At 39.5% G+C, this 13,807-nt stretch overlaps 1 protein-coding gene across 1 annotated transcript in view; it reads left to right on the top strand.

Annotated features, from left to right (window-relative positions):
• LOC134424154 (neural-cadherin-like) overlaps positions 1 to 13,807 on the top strand; it is a 60,439-nt gene that overhangs the window by 7,440 nt on the left and 39,192 nt on the right. Inside the window, exons 2-5 of the mRNA XM_063167678.1 lie at positions 7,220 to 7,417; positions 8,498 to 8,723; positions 11,171 to 11,375; positions 13,104 to 13,215. Coding sequence (XP_063023748.1) covers positions 7,220 to 7,417; positions 8,498 to 8,723; positions 11,171 to 11,375; positions 13,104 to 13,215 — 741 coding nt within the window. The remainder of the gene's footprint in view (positions 1 to 7,219; positions 7,418 to 8,497; positions 8,724 to 11,170; positions 11,376 to 13,103; positions 13,216 to 13,807) is intronic.

Consider the following 13,807-nt stretch of genomic DNA (forward strand, 5'->3'; position numbering starts at 1 on the left):
GGGCTGTCCCCAGCTTGAGCCCATCAAAGTTATCTCTTTAGAAGGTTTATGTTTTATGAATGAGCAAACTACTGTACTTAAAAGTAGCCCATCATATACCTCAGGAATTTTCAGAAATGACAGTAGAGAAATGTTTGTGCATAATTGTCCTATTTTTTGAAGGATATACAGTAGGACTGGGTACAATAACCAGTAGCTTTTATCTCATGTTATGGTATGAAAATGGGAAAAGAGATTTCTCCTGATTGCAGCTAGAGGCTTAGGGCATTAAGATTTTTTTCTGAAGATGTGTCTTCCCAAACTCTATACTCAGTAGGTATTTTACATGAAGACATATTGTAGAGTAAGGTTTTAAAATAACACAATATGATATTTGCTGAGGGTCTTCAAAACCTCAATATCCCCTCAACCAACTCCAAACATTTAACTTGGAGTAACCCAAATAAAACCCCCAAGTTTTTAAAAAACATTTGCCTATTTAGGGTAAAAAGTGGGAGCAACCTAAAAAAACCCACAAGCCATAAAGAAAAATCCCAGCTTGAATACTTAATTTGCTGATGGATTTAGGGTAGTATGTAATAGCAGTAGTAACCTCAAGGCTTGCAAGACTTTTAACACTCTCATAATCTTCTTTTAAAAGTAAATTGTAATGACCTGAAAATGCCAGGAGCAGCCTAGCTTCTCACCCATTGTGGTTTAATCATGATAATATAATACCTCTTCCCTCAGAACATTCAAGGAATGTATAATGTTTGTCCACAATTGCAGAGACATGTTCAGTCAACTACATATTCTCTATTGTCAGATTTTTAGAAATCAGAATGTCTGGCATTGTCAGTTTTATCAATTACACTGATGCAGAGAAGCCTACATTTTGCATGAATATAAGGATTTTATTTCCAAGTCTCGTCTTATAGAATTATCCATTGGATTTTTGAGAGAAAAGACAGTCATATAATCCTAATGCAATCAGAAGTCTGAGAATACATAGGATTTCACAGATTGACAGCATCTTTTAAAATGACATGGTGAAAAGAGATGGGTTTAGAGGCAGCTCTGACCTACAGTGTTTGAAATGCAGTCAGCTTCAGCAGGCTTGATTTTCAGGGCTTGGTTTAACCAGAAAAGCCCAGAGAAGTTGCTGTTAACTGAATGATTAAGTATTAAATCCTTTGTCTTCTTCCTGCCACCTTTGGTGTAACTTCATTGGTAGGTGGGGGAATATTTTTTCCAGTTGCTGTCTGAAATGACAGGATGTATCAGTTTGCAATATCTCTCTGCAATCCAAGGAGCCTTTATAACCAGCTGCAACAGCAGGTTGGAGCAACTGGTTTGTGTTACTTTATGTTAAAATCACCTCCCAGAAAACTAATGGTGAACATCACAGAAGAGATTTTTTAAATAAGCCTGGATTCAGTAAAGCTGTAAAAACCTAAAGCAGAAGAGAACCATTATCCCATCAAGATACTCGATTGGTTTTTGTAATTTTCAGTATGTTCTTCCATTCTGACAAGTCTTTAAGTTGAACTGTCCCAAAAAGTTCATGATTTTGAGAGGGCTTTCCCTTCCTTAGTTCCTCTGTATGTCTTCAATTTGATGTGGGAAGTGTAACCCAGTCTTCATAGTGTATGAGTATTAAGGCTTTTCCCTGTTTTGTTTGGTTGTTGTTATTGCAGTTTAAATATTTTAGAGACTTTCCCTGTTTTTTACTGACTCATCACCATTTATTTCCATTTTTACTATGATTAAACTTCCCAGCAAGTTATTTAATTTTTTGTTTGTTTTTCTTTTTTCTCCAAGGGATGAAAATGATGACTGATGATCTATAATATATTTCCTGTGAGCAGAAAGGTGGCCAGCTATAGTGTATTACCTCACCTAATGTGGTTGGATTTCAGAGCAAGGCAGTATAATAAATCCTTCTGTTTATCAGTTTTCAACCACAGATAGGCATGAAAAATAAGCAATTACAGATAGATACCTATGATGAAGTTTCAGCAGTGGATTATGAAGATTGATTTTGGTGATAGGGAATGAATTTCAGTGCTACAGCTTTTGTCAGTAATATGAAGTTAAAAGGAAGTAACTCCAACTGGAGGGAATATCAGAGAGGAAAAAAGCAGACTTCAGGATGAGCTGCCCTAAGAAGGATTTTTGATGATACACGAATTGACTCTAATAGGGAATTAAGCAGCTAAAGTAGGAAAAACCTCTGGACTAGAGTTTATAATTTTAGTTTTAGTTTCCTGTATAAATTGAAAAGAGAGCTGTGGAGGGGGCTTAGATTTGATACTGCAAAGGGCAAATAAATGGTGTTTGCAAATATGTGGGAAAAGCAATCTGCTTATAGAACCTGTTTTTGCTATTTTCCATGTTGAAGAAAAATAAGAGGAAATATACTTTCTGATTAAATAAAAAGATGATTTTACCCTTTTGAATAGGAAGCATTATTTTCTCTATGACTTTTAAAAATACTCATTTTTGACATAAGATATTCCAGTGTTATGTTCCTGTCATGTTCATGAGCAGCAAGGGCCATTTTGTGTTTTATCTCCTCTTGCTCAGTATCTGTGAGAAAGCAATTTAAATTTTTCTGTTGTCTGAAGCTAGGGAAGAAAATCTGTCAAATGCAAAATCTGTGTATGCCAACAGTCTAATTAGCAGAACCATTCTTTGAGTAGGATTTCTTTTGAATGGATGACATTGTGTAAGTATCTATGGTGTGCCTGGCTTAAAAGTCAAACATCTAGCATTTAATATTGAGACAGCTGTAATTGCTATTGTGTTACACAAAAGTTTGAAAATTCTTTTTGGGAAAATGAAGCCTGGGTCAGATTTCTGACTTAGGATCTCAGTAGTGGCTGACTTGCACTGCTGGATGTAGTGGCAGATATCTCCACTGCTTGTCAGGGCCTGGTATTGGGAACAGATAATTTCAGTAGAACCTCTCTGTGTGTTTGTAGGACTTAACCCAAATCCACAGAGGATTATCAGTTTTAAGCTGTTTCTGCTAAGATTTGAGTGGAATTGTAACATATTTTATTCTTCTATAATGTAGCAATATTGCTGCACATATAGTACTAATAAACTACATTAACCATAGCATATGAATGCAGATTCATGTTCATGTACTGTTACTTTTATGTACTGAGGTACATATTTAATTAATGTATCTGTAAGGTACATATGGGGATGTTTTGATGGACAGAGGCATTGAGACACCTGAACTATATGGAGGTATGTATTTCTAAAATTTCTATCCATCCACTGTCTTAAAGCACGAAAAATTTTCATAAGTAAGGGAGAAAATTAATTTTATGTACCTTATTCAAAATAAGTTGAAAATCTGGTTTAAGGTCTGTTCTGCAGGCAAGCAGCTGTGTCAGTTACAAAACACAAGAGCCTGCCTTTTGTGTGTGCCATGGTAATTACAGTCAAACAAAAACCTGGAAATACTTGCTGTGCTAATTAGAATGTGGAGTTATGCTTAAAAAAAATCATGTACTTTGAAATCCTTAATGCATTGTCCTGCTGGACACCCACATGTTACCCAGACATTATTGTTGCTGTCAGTCTCTTCATCACAGTGGCTGTCCCCTGGCAAGCCCTTGTCCCATCATGCTTCGCTGGGCACCCTGATGTTGTTTCCACAAGTTGTCAGGTCACATTTGGAGGTCTCTGCAGAGAGGTCCAGTCCTGGTCGGTGTTTCTGCTGCAGTTTTTCCTTTGATATATGGTATGCAGTCAAGGGAAAACTCACTTGCAGTCATTTTCCCCCAGACTGCCTTTATCTGGGAAATCATGATGATTTATTCAGCATTTTTTCTTACGAATCAGATTGTCTGGGGTTGATGGTGGAGGATAATATACCAATAAGAACTGTGGAGGCATATGCAGTGGAAATGGATGCTGGTCAAGAGAGGCACTTAAATGTCTCTTCCATTACCTGCACTGCAGTTCCTGCTGACTGTCCTGATAGTCCCAACAACATTCTTTAGGTTATTCACATGTTTTAGAAGTAACCAACATATTGCTGAAAGCTTTGGTCTTGCCAAGATGTCAGACCAACACTAAGGTCTCCTAAATGCTAAAATACAAGTAGCTGGAAGAATGTGCCCAAGTCCTTTGAGTTTTTGAATAATAAAGTTTTCTAGAGCATGTGAGGATTAAGCTTGGTGCTTATGCACTTCTGCACAGTTTTCTTACAACTGTTTCTCAGTTATTAATATGTTCTAAGTATCAGCATATTGATTTTCAGTGAATTGGCATTGGTTAAGTGATGAAAGTGGGATTTGTAACCAAATTTATTACTGCTTCTTCAATAAAAATGAATTATTCTTAAATTGGGACTTACTTTTGGACAGAGGAATACATAATACATGCATGTTAGGAACTCTAGCAGGACTTGAACCCGAGTGAGTTCAGGGGCTGATTAGGAGAATGATTTCCAGACAGCAGAGAGACAAACATCAGTAACCTTTCTACTCCTAGCAGGGTTACCAAGGTAGCATTCAAATCCTCAGTAGGTCTTGCTATTATAGGGGCAGATTTTCAGAGGTTCTTAACCCAGCTTCTAATTTAGTGCTGCTACTTTAAGCCCACAGTGTGCCCAGGCAAACTAGGCTAATGTGGGTATTTACAAACTTGGGGCAGCTTCCACCAGAGCTGTTCTTTGGAGAAGAGACTGGCAACTTTGACATTAACTTCTCTCTTTTGCAGCTTCTCTGTTTGGACACCTTTTAATTAAAATATTAGGAATGTTCAAGCAGTCACTGACTGCATTTGGCACTTCTCATGTAGAGCTCACCCTGCTGTGTGCTGCTGTGGTGTATTTTAGCTTTGGATCAATGTCCAGCACGTTCCCTCCTCTGCATTTTCTTCAGGCGTCTTGGACTGGCTGACCTGGGACTTTTGGGACACACATTCTGACATGAGAACACAAATATTTAAAACACATCTGGTACTATTTAGTATGGTAGTGAGAAGTAATATACATGCTGCTGCTTTTGACATATTTGAGGGTTTTTAAAAGGTTTTTCAGCTTCTTGTGGCTTTTTTTGTGCTACACCCAGGAGAAAGCAAAGCAGCTGCTTTCAGAGTCTGTCTGAATGCTGAAGGGAATTAAACCTGGGTGACTGCAAGGGAAGTGCAACACCAGAGTGGGCAACTGTGCTCTCACCTCAGTGCCAGCTGTGTTTTGTGGTGAGGCAGTTTGAGTTTGTCTTTGGAAACTTTGGTTCACAGGCACTGTTTTAAAGAACATCTGCCTACAGAAGCTGAATTGAGCATCCTCTCACTGGGCCTCGCAACACTTCTGTCTGCAGAGGTACAGATACCTAACACACAGAGGGTCCCACAGTCAGGAAGGCTTTGCAAGACTTGGATGTACATGGGAATTGGGAATTTTGCCATGAAAATGTCAGAACACATGTTGCATGTATCCATGTTCTACAGTGGTGCATGTTTAATGGGCAAACCCAATGCAGCTTCTCTTTCAGGAAACTGTTCACTTCTGTAATTTGCTGTTTGATAAATTAGATATTGGGTTTTGCTGTAGGCAGTGTTTTTTTATATGTGCTACTGTAAAACTTATATTCCCTAGAACATTAGATTCTGGGTATAGGATATAATTATATAGAAATTAATTTGGCTTTAACAAGTTACTGTCAATATACATTTTGTTGCTCTTAAGAGAAACAAAAAAAGGCCATGTACTCACTCACAGGTTTAAAATACAGATGAATTAATACAATTTTACAAGGTGAACTCAAGACAGCCTCAGTGATTATCCTGGGTGACTGCTGATTTTTTCTGTTAAGAGAATTTTCTGGGTAAAAATAGATGTACTCAAAGGTCATGATGGATTAAGTCTCAGGAATCTAAACTAAGAAACTTCTGTCTGACTTTGCCAGTCACAACACCAAGGAGTTTTCTTTACAACAGCCCACGAGCTGCTTGCTCACAGATGGCAGGCCCTGGTGTGCTGTGCTGAACTTGCCACATGCCAGCAGACAGGAACTCCTGAGTGTGGAAAGCTGAGGCTGCAGGAGGTGCTTCTGTGGGAGTGAAGGGAGAATGTCTGTACCTCACACAAAGGGACAGAATTTAGTTGGAATAGGGATGGTTTTTGTAGAGGGATATCACACTGCAGTAGAGAGGGAGAATGAGTACAGCAGTTCAGCCTAAGTGAACTTCCTGGGAGAACAGGCTTCCTTAGCCTGTCTGCAATATTAGATATTTTGGCAGCACCTTCTACTTCAATATATACTTAAATACTAAGGTCTTTGTATTATTAATCAGCTTTAAATTAAAACTGGTAGTTTTAGATGTTCCTTTTAGCATGTTGTTTCAATTCCCATAGAGCTGTTTTGAAAATAAATGCTTGTCTGTATGTTTTCATGTATGTATAAATAATAAATCAACACTGAAATCAAGTATTAACACCATCAACTTTAGAAACTCTTCACATCCATTATTAAGCTTGTGGCTAAGTGATGCTGTCAGTGTAGATGGCAGCTTTGGCCTGGGCCATGTTCAAGGAGCACAGTGCAGTGCCAGTGCAGTTCTGTTAGGAGCTTTGCTATTTCATGATTTAATTTAATAATGGTAAAAGTATAATAAATATTTTTTTCCCAATTTTTAAGGATCTTAAGGTGTTGATTTTTGGAAAATTTTAAATTTCCATTTTGTGGTGATTTGTTCTTCTGGATTTTGATTGGTATTTAATAATATTTCAACTTAAATAAGAGTGAAAACTATATTAGGATTTCAGTGAACTTTGCAGAAGGGCAGATCATTGGTTAGAGTAGATTAGAATTTTTTGGCAACAAGTATTTAACTTTCAAAATTCATAGTTGCTGCAACTTTGCATGAACAAAACACTTGATGCTTTTTTTTCCTTCTTCAGAAAGAGAAAACACTTTTTAGAAAAAAGGTATTTAAAGTTTGAAAATGTAAGAATGTATGACGTTTCCTAGGAAGAGATCTCAGAAGAATGTGATATGGGTGGCCCCAGTGTTGCAGTGCTTGTGCTGGTTATTTCTTCCCCACATTGTTCCTGGGTGCTGTTCATTCCAGAAGAACTTCAGACTCCAGGTGTTTCTGGCCTGTGTGCCAGCAGCATTGCAGGAGGTGCACACTCAGGTCCTGAGAGCTTCCTGTTACTCTCAGTGCCATGAAGGAGCTGTCTAATGATTTCTCCTTTTGCTGTGCCCTTCAGGGAAGGACTGGTACCTGGTGCACGTGGCACTTACTGTGACAGACGTGAATGACAACGTCCCTGAGTGGGCCATGGAGCCTTTCCCCTTCCTGGCTGTGGTTTCCCCCGAGGCTGCAGCAGGCACTGAGGTGTACAAGCTGCTTGCTGTGGATGCAGATGAAGGGATCCATGGAACTGTGGAATATTTTCTCTTGGAAGGTAAATTTTAACCCTCCCATTGCCTGAGTATTATGTCTCACTATTACGACTTTTTTAGCTTCAGTTTTATTTTCCCTTCCTCCTGCAAAAAGTTCATAAACCTTCACCTCTGTGTGTGAGAAAAAGAAACTTTTTGGATGGATATATTTCTTTGTATGGATATATTTCTTTGCAAAGTTGAATTCTTGCCCATATATATCCCTGGGTATAATGGGGACAGGAGCAGTCAGTTAATGCCAAGGCTTTGGCAAGGGGTAACAATGGGGACTGTATTTATGAGACAGTCTGTGGAGGAGTAGTTTGTTGGGTAGAGAGGAGGGTTAATGATCCTATCCCTTGTAGGAGTCATGCTTCTGGTTCATTTGTAAAGAACTTGTAAAGGTCTGGGTTGTGCAAATCTTGTACAAACTCAGTGATAGTATTTTGTGTGTCTCCTTTTAAGAAACTTTAGTAATAATTCAAAAATGTCTGAGCAGATGAGGAGCAACAATACCTCTCCAGTGGAGTATTTTCTGGTAAGGGATACTTGGGGTCAAGCAACAGCAAAGTTTTGGAGGATAAAAGATGGAGAGAGACTATTCAGAAGAGCCTGGAGTGACAGGACAAGGGGGAATGGCTTAAACTGACAGAGAATAGGTTTAGGTGGAATACTGGGAAGAAATTCCTCCCTGTGAGGGTGGGGATGCCCAGCCACAGAAGCTGTGGCTGCCCCTGGATCCCTGGAAGTGTCCAAGGCCAGGTTGGACAGGGCTTGGAGCAGGCTGGTCTTGTAAGAAGTACCCCTGCCCATGGTAGGGGGTAGAATGAGATGGACTTTCAGGTCCCGCCCAATCTAGACTATTTTATAGTTCAGTGATAAAGAAGAGTGATAATTGTCCAGAGAGTGAAATAGAATTTTGAAATGCAGTCATGAATGATGAATGTAATGACTGATTTGTAAGTTCCAAACAAACTTTTCAAGGTTAGTGTGAATGCTGATCCTAAGACAAAGCCAACTTGGGAATTAGCACTGTATTCTCCTAATTTTAATCAAATAAAAATATTCGAATAGATGACAATTTGTGGACATGTTCCTTTCAGGTGGTGAAGACAGATTTGAAGTTGAGAAGGACACTGGCTGGATTAAAAGCACAGGTTTGCCACTGGTGAGGGACAAGGAGTATTTGCTGACTGTACTAGCAGCAGACAAGCTTGGCAGCAGAGGGTCCCCAGCCTCTGTGTCTGTGATTGCCGGGTTCCGGCCGCCGCAGTTCACCAACATCTCGTACTGCGTGTACGTTCCTGAGAGCACCCTGCCAGGAGAAGTGTAAGTAACAGCTCACAGCAGGGCAGGGAGGTTCTGTCCTGCTTTGGACTTCTCTCTGATCTCCCCAGAGCCTTGGTATTGTTTGTGAATCATAAATAAATACTGTGAGAAGCAATTCAGGTCTCTTAATAGAAGTGATCCCAGCACAGTTTGGTGTTGTATTGTTTTAGTCACCCTTTTACAGGGAGAGGTGCTATTGAATAGTTGTGCTTTCTTACTTTTTGAAATGATATGGAAAGGATTAGAAGTTGATTGTTTCTTAACTTTCAAACAAAATGCAGAATAGAAATTAGTACTGTTACATCATGAAGAAAGATATCCTGTGTGAAAGAATACATTAACTTTACATGTCAAATTTGGAAAAGTGCCTTCACTCCCAAGAGAAAATTGGAAAAACCAAGATTCTTTTTCCTGTCTTCATCACAATGACAAACTGAGCTAAAATGAAGATGCCACAGTACTCCCTATTTTATTTCTCCATCCTTTGTATCTCCATGTCAATTGAAATTTCACAGAAAATGTTAGTAACATAAGTCCATCTGAATGCTCAATCCCTTCTTTTCCAAACTGTTTTTTTTTCTTACAACAAACATTTTCTCTTCCACTTGAATAGAGAATACTTTTGTCCAGTCAATGTGTTCCTTCTGTGGCAGTTCAAATATTATTATTATTATATTATCTGTGGTGCTAATGTTCAGTCTGGAGCATTCAGCTTTACAGTGTCCAAATAACCAAGGACTGTTAAGATTTAAAACAAAATCTTAGTAGATAACAAAGTTTTTTTTTTAAAGCTGCAATAAAATTAAATTGCACAGGCATAAAAGAAATGGAATAACTGCAAAATACTATAATGTCCAACTGGTACCTGTTGTATTGGGTTCAATAATGTTTAGAATTAAAAATAAAATTATTCATAACTTTTTTATCACTATTACAAATAGGTTTGCACACCTTAGATGATAGTAAATTAGTCAGCTGATCAAATGACTTGGCAATATCCAAAAAGAATGAAGTATTTTGTGTGGTTATTGCATCTACAAAGGTCTACAAAGGTTTGAATATACACAATGAAAGTGTGAAAGTTGTTTCTGTAATGTGTTGTCCAGAAATAGCCATGAAAATCCATCTGGAATCCTAAAATTCTCTTATTTAAATTGGGCCAATTACTCAAGTATGAAGGTGTAGTGGTTTTAGTTTGCCAAACCAGAGCAGAGTTGCTGTTGTGCACTGAACTTCTGGGTTTAGGATTTCCTAATTAGAGCCTGATTTAAGGCTGCTGCTGAGCAGAGGATCATTACCAAATCTTTCCCTTCCTTTGGTCTGCCTGTCACACCAACGAGCTACAGCTGCACAGGCAGCCTGAGATGAGCAGGTACAAAGATAAAAAAGTTTTCAGTTGGGTTGTTAAATGTGCTCCCAGCATGGCCTTGAGATTTTCAGTGCTGGCAGGAGAGGAGAGGTGGCTTGAACATCTAGTTAGGGCAGGGAGCTGGAAGGAGAGCAAAATAATTCCTGTGGGCAGGAATGCAGTCGTGCACCAGCTGAAACTGCCTGTGAGACCTCAGCACTGGAAAATAGGGGAGAAAACTGAAGAGAGATGATGACCCACAGCAGTGCTGTCCATTGGTTCAGCAGTGCACCAGAGGGAAGTGAGGCACAGCAGCATGGCAGTGCAGGGGGGGAAAGGAGTTTACACAAAATGAGTTTGTGTGTTTTTGACTGTAATTACCACAGGATCATGTTGGTGTGTGTGTTCTCCTGGGAGATGGAATTGTTTTTCCTAAGAAACTTGCATGTTAAAGCAAAAGAACTTGAGGAGTTAATTTTCTGGTTTAAATATTTTAAAAATATTTAGTTTTAAATTTCTTCTTTTAGTTCTTATTGTGGGTGTTTCCACTTGAAGGCTTTAAATTCATTGCACTTCAGTGGAAAAAAGATAGTGTCAGATGAGCTAAAAATATATGTCCAGTGTAAGCTGTAACACACACTGCTGTGAGGGCCTGGCTTTTATCCTTTTGCTGTTATCTATTGGAACTTTAGGATGGTATGACTGCAGCAAACTTACTGTGCTGTTATTAAAACAAATCTTTTTCATCTTGCTTTATCTTTTAGTTTCCTGCCTGAAAACCATCACTACCACAGAAGGAAGTTGAAGTAGGCAAATTCAGTTGCAGCAAAATTTAAATCCTCTGTTCCTGCATTTTTAATCCTTACTGTGTTCTGCTTCCAAGAATCTTTATCTGTTTAACCCCAAGGTGATAGAAGCTCTATGTAACAAAATGCTTGAATTTGGTGTTTAGATACAGCTGTCACTGCCTTCATTGAGGATACCTCTGAGCAAACCTGCAGGGTTGCACCATCACTACTGATATGCATTGCTTTTGTCATATTTTTCAGAATGTCATGTTATGTCCTTGAGTCCTCTCTTTTTATTTCTTTTAATGCAGCTTTCTTACAGTCACTGCTGTGTCCTATCAAAAGAAATCCCTGAGCTACAGTTTGCTCACTAATCCTGGGGGTCTGTTCAGCATTGATGGGGCCACAGGAGAGCTCAGTCTAACTCGGAGTGTGGATTATGAAGGAGACCCCCACCAGTTCCTCCTTTTGGTCAGGGCAGAGGAGAGTGAGGAGCAGTTCAGCACTGCTGCTGAGGTAGGTGTTCCCCTCCAGCAGCCTGGCTGCAGTTCCACTTTCCTTCATCCTTTGGAATCTGGGCAGATTCACCAGGAGCTCCCATTTCCCCATGCTGGCTATTCTGCTGTCCATTTCAAAAGTCTTTCTGTCTCTGGGGAGATGTTGAGGAGTGGTTTAGATGCTGTTGGATTTCACTCTTGCAGATGCTCTAAAGGCTGTTTCTGAGGGATCAGTATGCCATCCCATCACAGACCTCAAGTTTTATCTGGTAACACATGGAGATGGGTGTGGCCAAGCCAGACATGAGGTTTTGTCTTACTCTACTTTCATCAAGTATGAGGTACATTTGAGATTATTCCACTCTGAAACAAAGGCAAATCAAAGAATTACTTGTTTTGTATCAAGAACACAAAGTGAACTCGTAAAACAAGAAAGTAATATAAATTCACTGATACTAAAAGCTGAGGGTTTGTGGTATTTTAGAAAGCTGTTTGACAGCAAAAATATTTCTTAATATAGTTATTACAGTTATTGTAATAATTCAGAGATTCACTGAGCTAGGAAAGGCATACTGTATGAGTTTGTTCCTGCTTCAGGAAATAAGAGAGGGAGCTGGAGACAGAATTATTAGGATCAAGTGTGAGGACACAGAGAGGCAGGAAGCAGTGTGCCAGTGTAGCAAACACTGGCTCTAGCACACCAGAGCCTGATAGTTTCAGTTGACCCTTGTATACTACAAGATGAAGAATGGTAAAGTATGACTCAAAAGAGCATTATGAGATGATTTTAAAATATGTTTAGCCTAGAGGTACTTTAACTTGTACCTGCTTTACACTGATACAACCTCAATAGTTGAGAGAGCAGCTCTAGTTCATGCATAACTCTGCAAGGCTCATGGAATACAGCTCTGCTTGATGCTCTTTAGTGCAGAATGCCTCCAATGACTGCATAAAGTGCAGCATGAGCCACTAGAAAAGCTCCTTTACACACCCCTTACTGTTGGGAGTGTAAACTGTGGACTTAAATTTGACCCAGGAATAAGAAAGCATTTGTAAAGATGTTAGAGGCAAAATTGTATCTCTTACTTGGTTTTCCAGAACCATAGAATATCCAGAGTTGGAAGGGACCCACAAGGATTGAGTCCAGCTCCTGGCCCTGCACAGACACCCCAACAATCCCACCCTGTGCCTCAGAGCATTGTCCAAGCACTCCTTGAGCCCTGTCAGGCTTGGGGCTGTGATCACTTCCCTGGAGATCAGTTCCACTTATATCTGATTTGTGCTGCTGTAATTAAATTCAGAACTTGGCCTTAGAGATTTATAATGCTAAAATGTAATATGCTTGGCAGTAGAGTTTTTAGTGTTACAAATCACAGAAGTATTGCAAGATAAGATAATGGAAAAAGGGTGCTTGGCAAGCAGATGGTGCATTTTCCTTTAAACTAGTAATAAGGAATAATCAGTGGAGATGAAGGGTGAGTGGAAAACACTGCTGCAGGGTCAGGGACTTGGCAATTGCTAGTATCTTGGAATGTAATATTTCAGTGGCACTCAGCAGAAAAAGAGCAATCTAAGAAAAATGTCTCATCCTATGGCTGCTGAAGACTTCAAGGATGTTTTGGGGAAATTCTTCCATGTGGTATTTCAAGGATGTTTTTGGGAAATCCTTCCATGTGGTATTTCCAGAGCAGTGAGGTTGTTCCCTTGATTCACTTTGCTGTTTAACATTCCCCTCTTCCCCATTTAGGTTTTCGTTGTAATCACAGATGTGAATGACTGTGCCCCCGAATTTCATCAGTCGATTTACAGCAAAGTTGGTGTTCCTGAAACAGTTCCTATGACAACTGCCCTTCTCCAAGGTTAGTGCTCCTGGAGCCATTTATTATGTTCACTGTGTTTTTCTCCCTTGCACCACTTAGAATTCAGTTCAGAAAGCAAAATTACTTGTCCCAGCGTGGGTTGTTGCAGCTCTCTGAAGGCAAATGACACCTTGTAGATTCATGTCAGAGTTATTTACTGGTGCCACAGCCCAAACAATTCTGGGGGACAGGAATGCAAAGGAAACGGATTTTCTTTGTGGAGTTTTGAAGTATCAGAACTTTGTTGTGGCTGGTATTACAGCAGCAGGCTCATAGTAGCAGTCTTGCCACATTTCTTGAAGGAAGAGAGTGATCCTGGATCAGAATTTATGGACACCTCAGCTCTCCTTCTCTGCCTGTCTCTGAGAGTCCTGTGTGAGCTTGCTGTAGGAGTTCTGCTCTCCTGCACTAACAGCTTCTTGCACACTTTAACTGTTCTGTGTGAGCTTTTGTTTGGATGCTTGACAAGAAGACTTTGCTTCTTCCCAGGGAGACCAAGAACTTGAGCTTCAAGTAGTGGTGCTCTGTAAAGTGTGGCAAGGAAACAAATTTGTGTCTATTAAGATGTACAAAGGCCTTGTATTAGTTTTTA

Source organism: Melospiza melodia, chromosome 13, assembly GCF_035770615.1.
Source record: "Melospiza melodia melodia isolate bMelMel2 chromosome 13, bMelMel2.pri, whole genome shotgun sequence".
In the NCBI taxonomy this organism is placed as follows: domain Eukaryota; kingdom Metazoa; phylum Chordata; class Aves; order Passeriformes; family Passerellidae; genus Melospiza; species Melospiza melodia.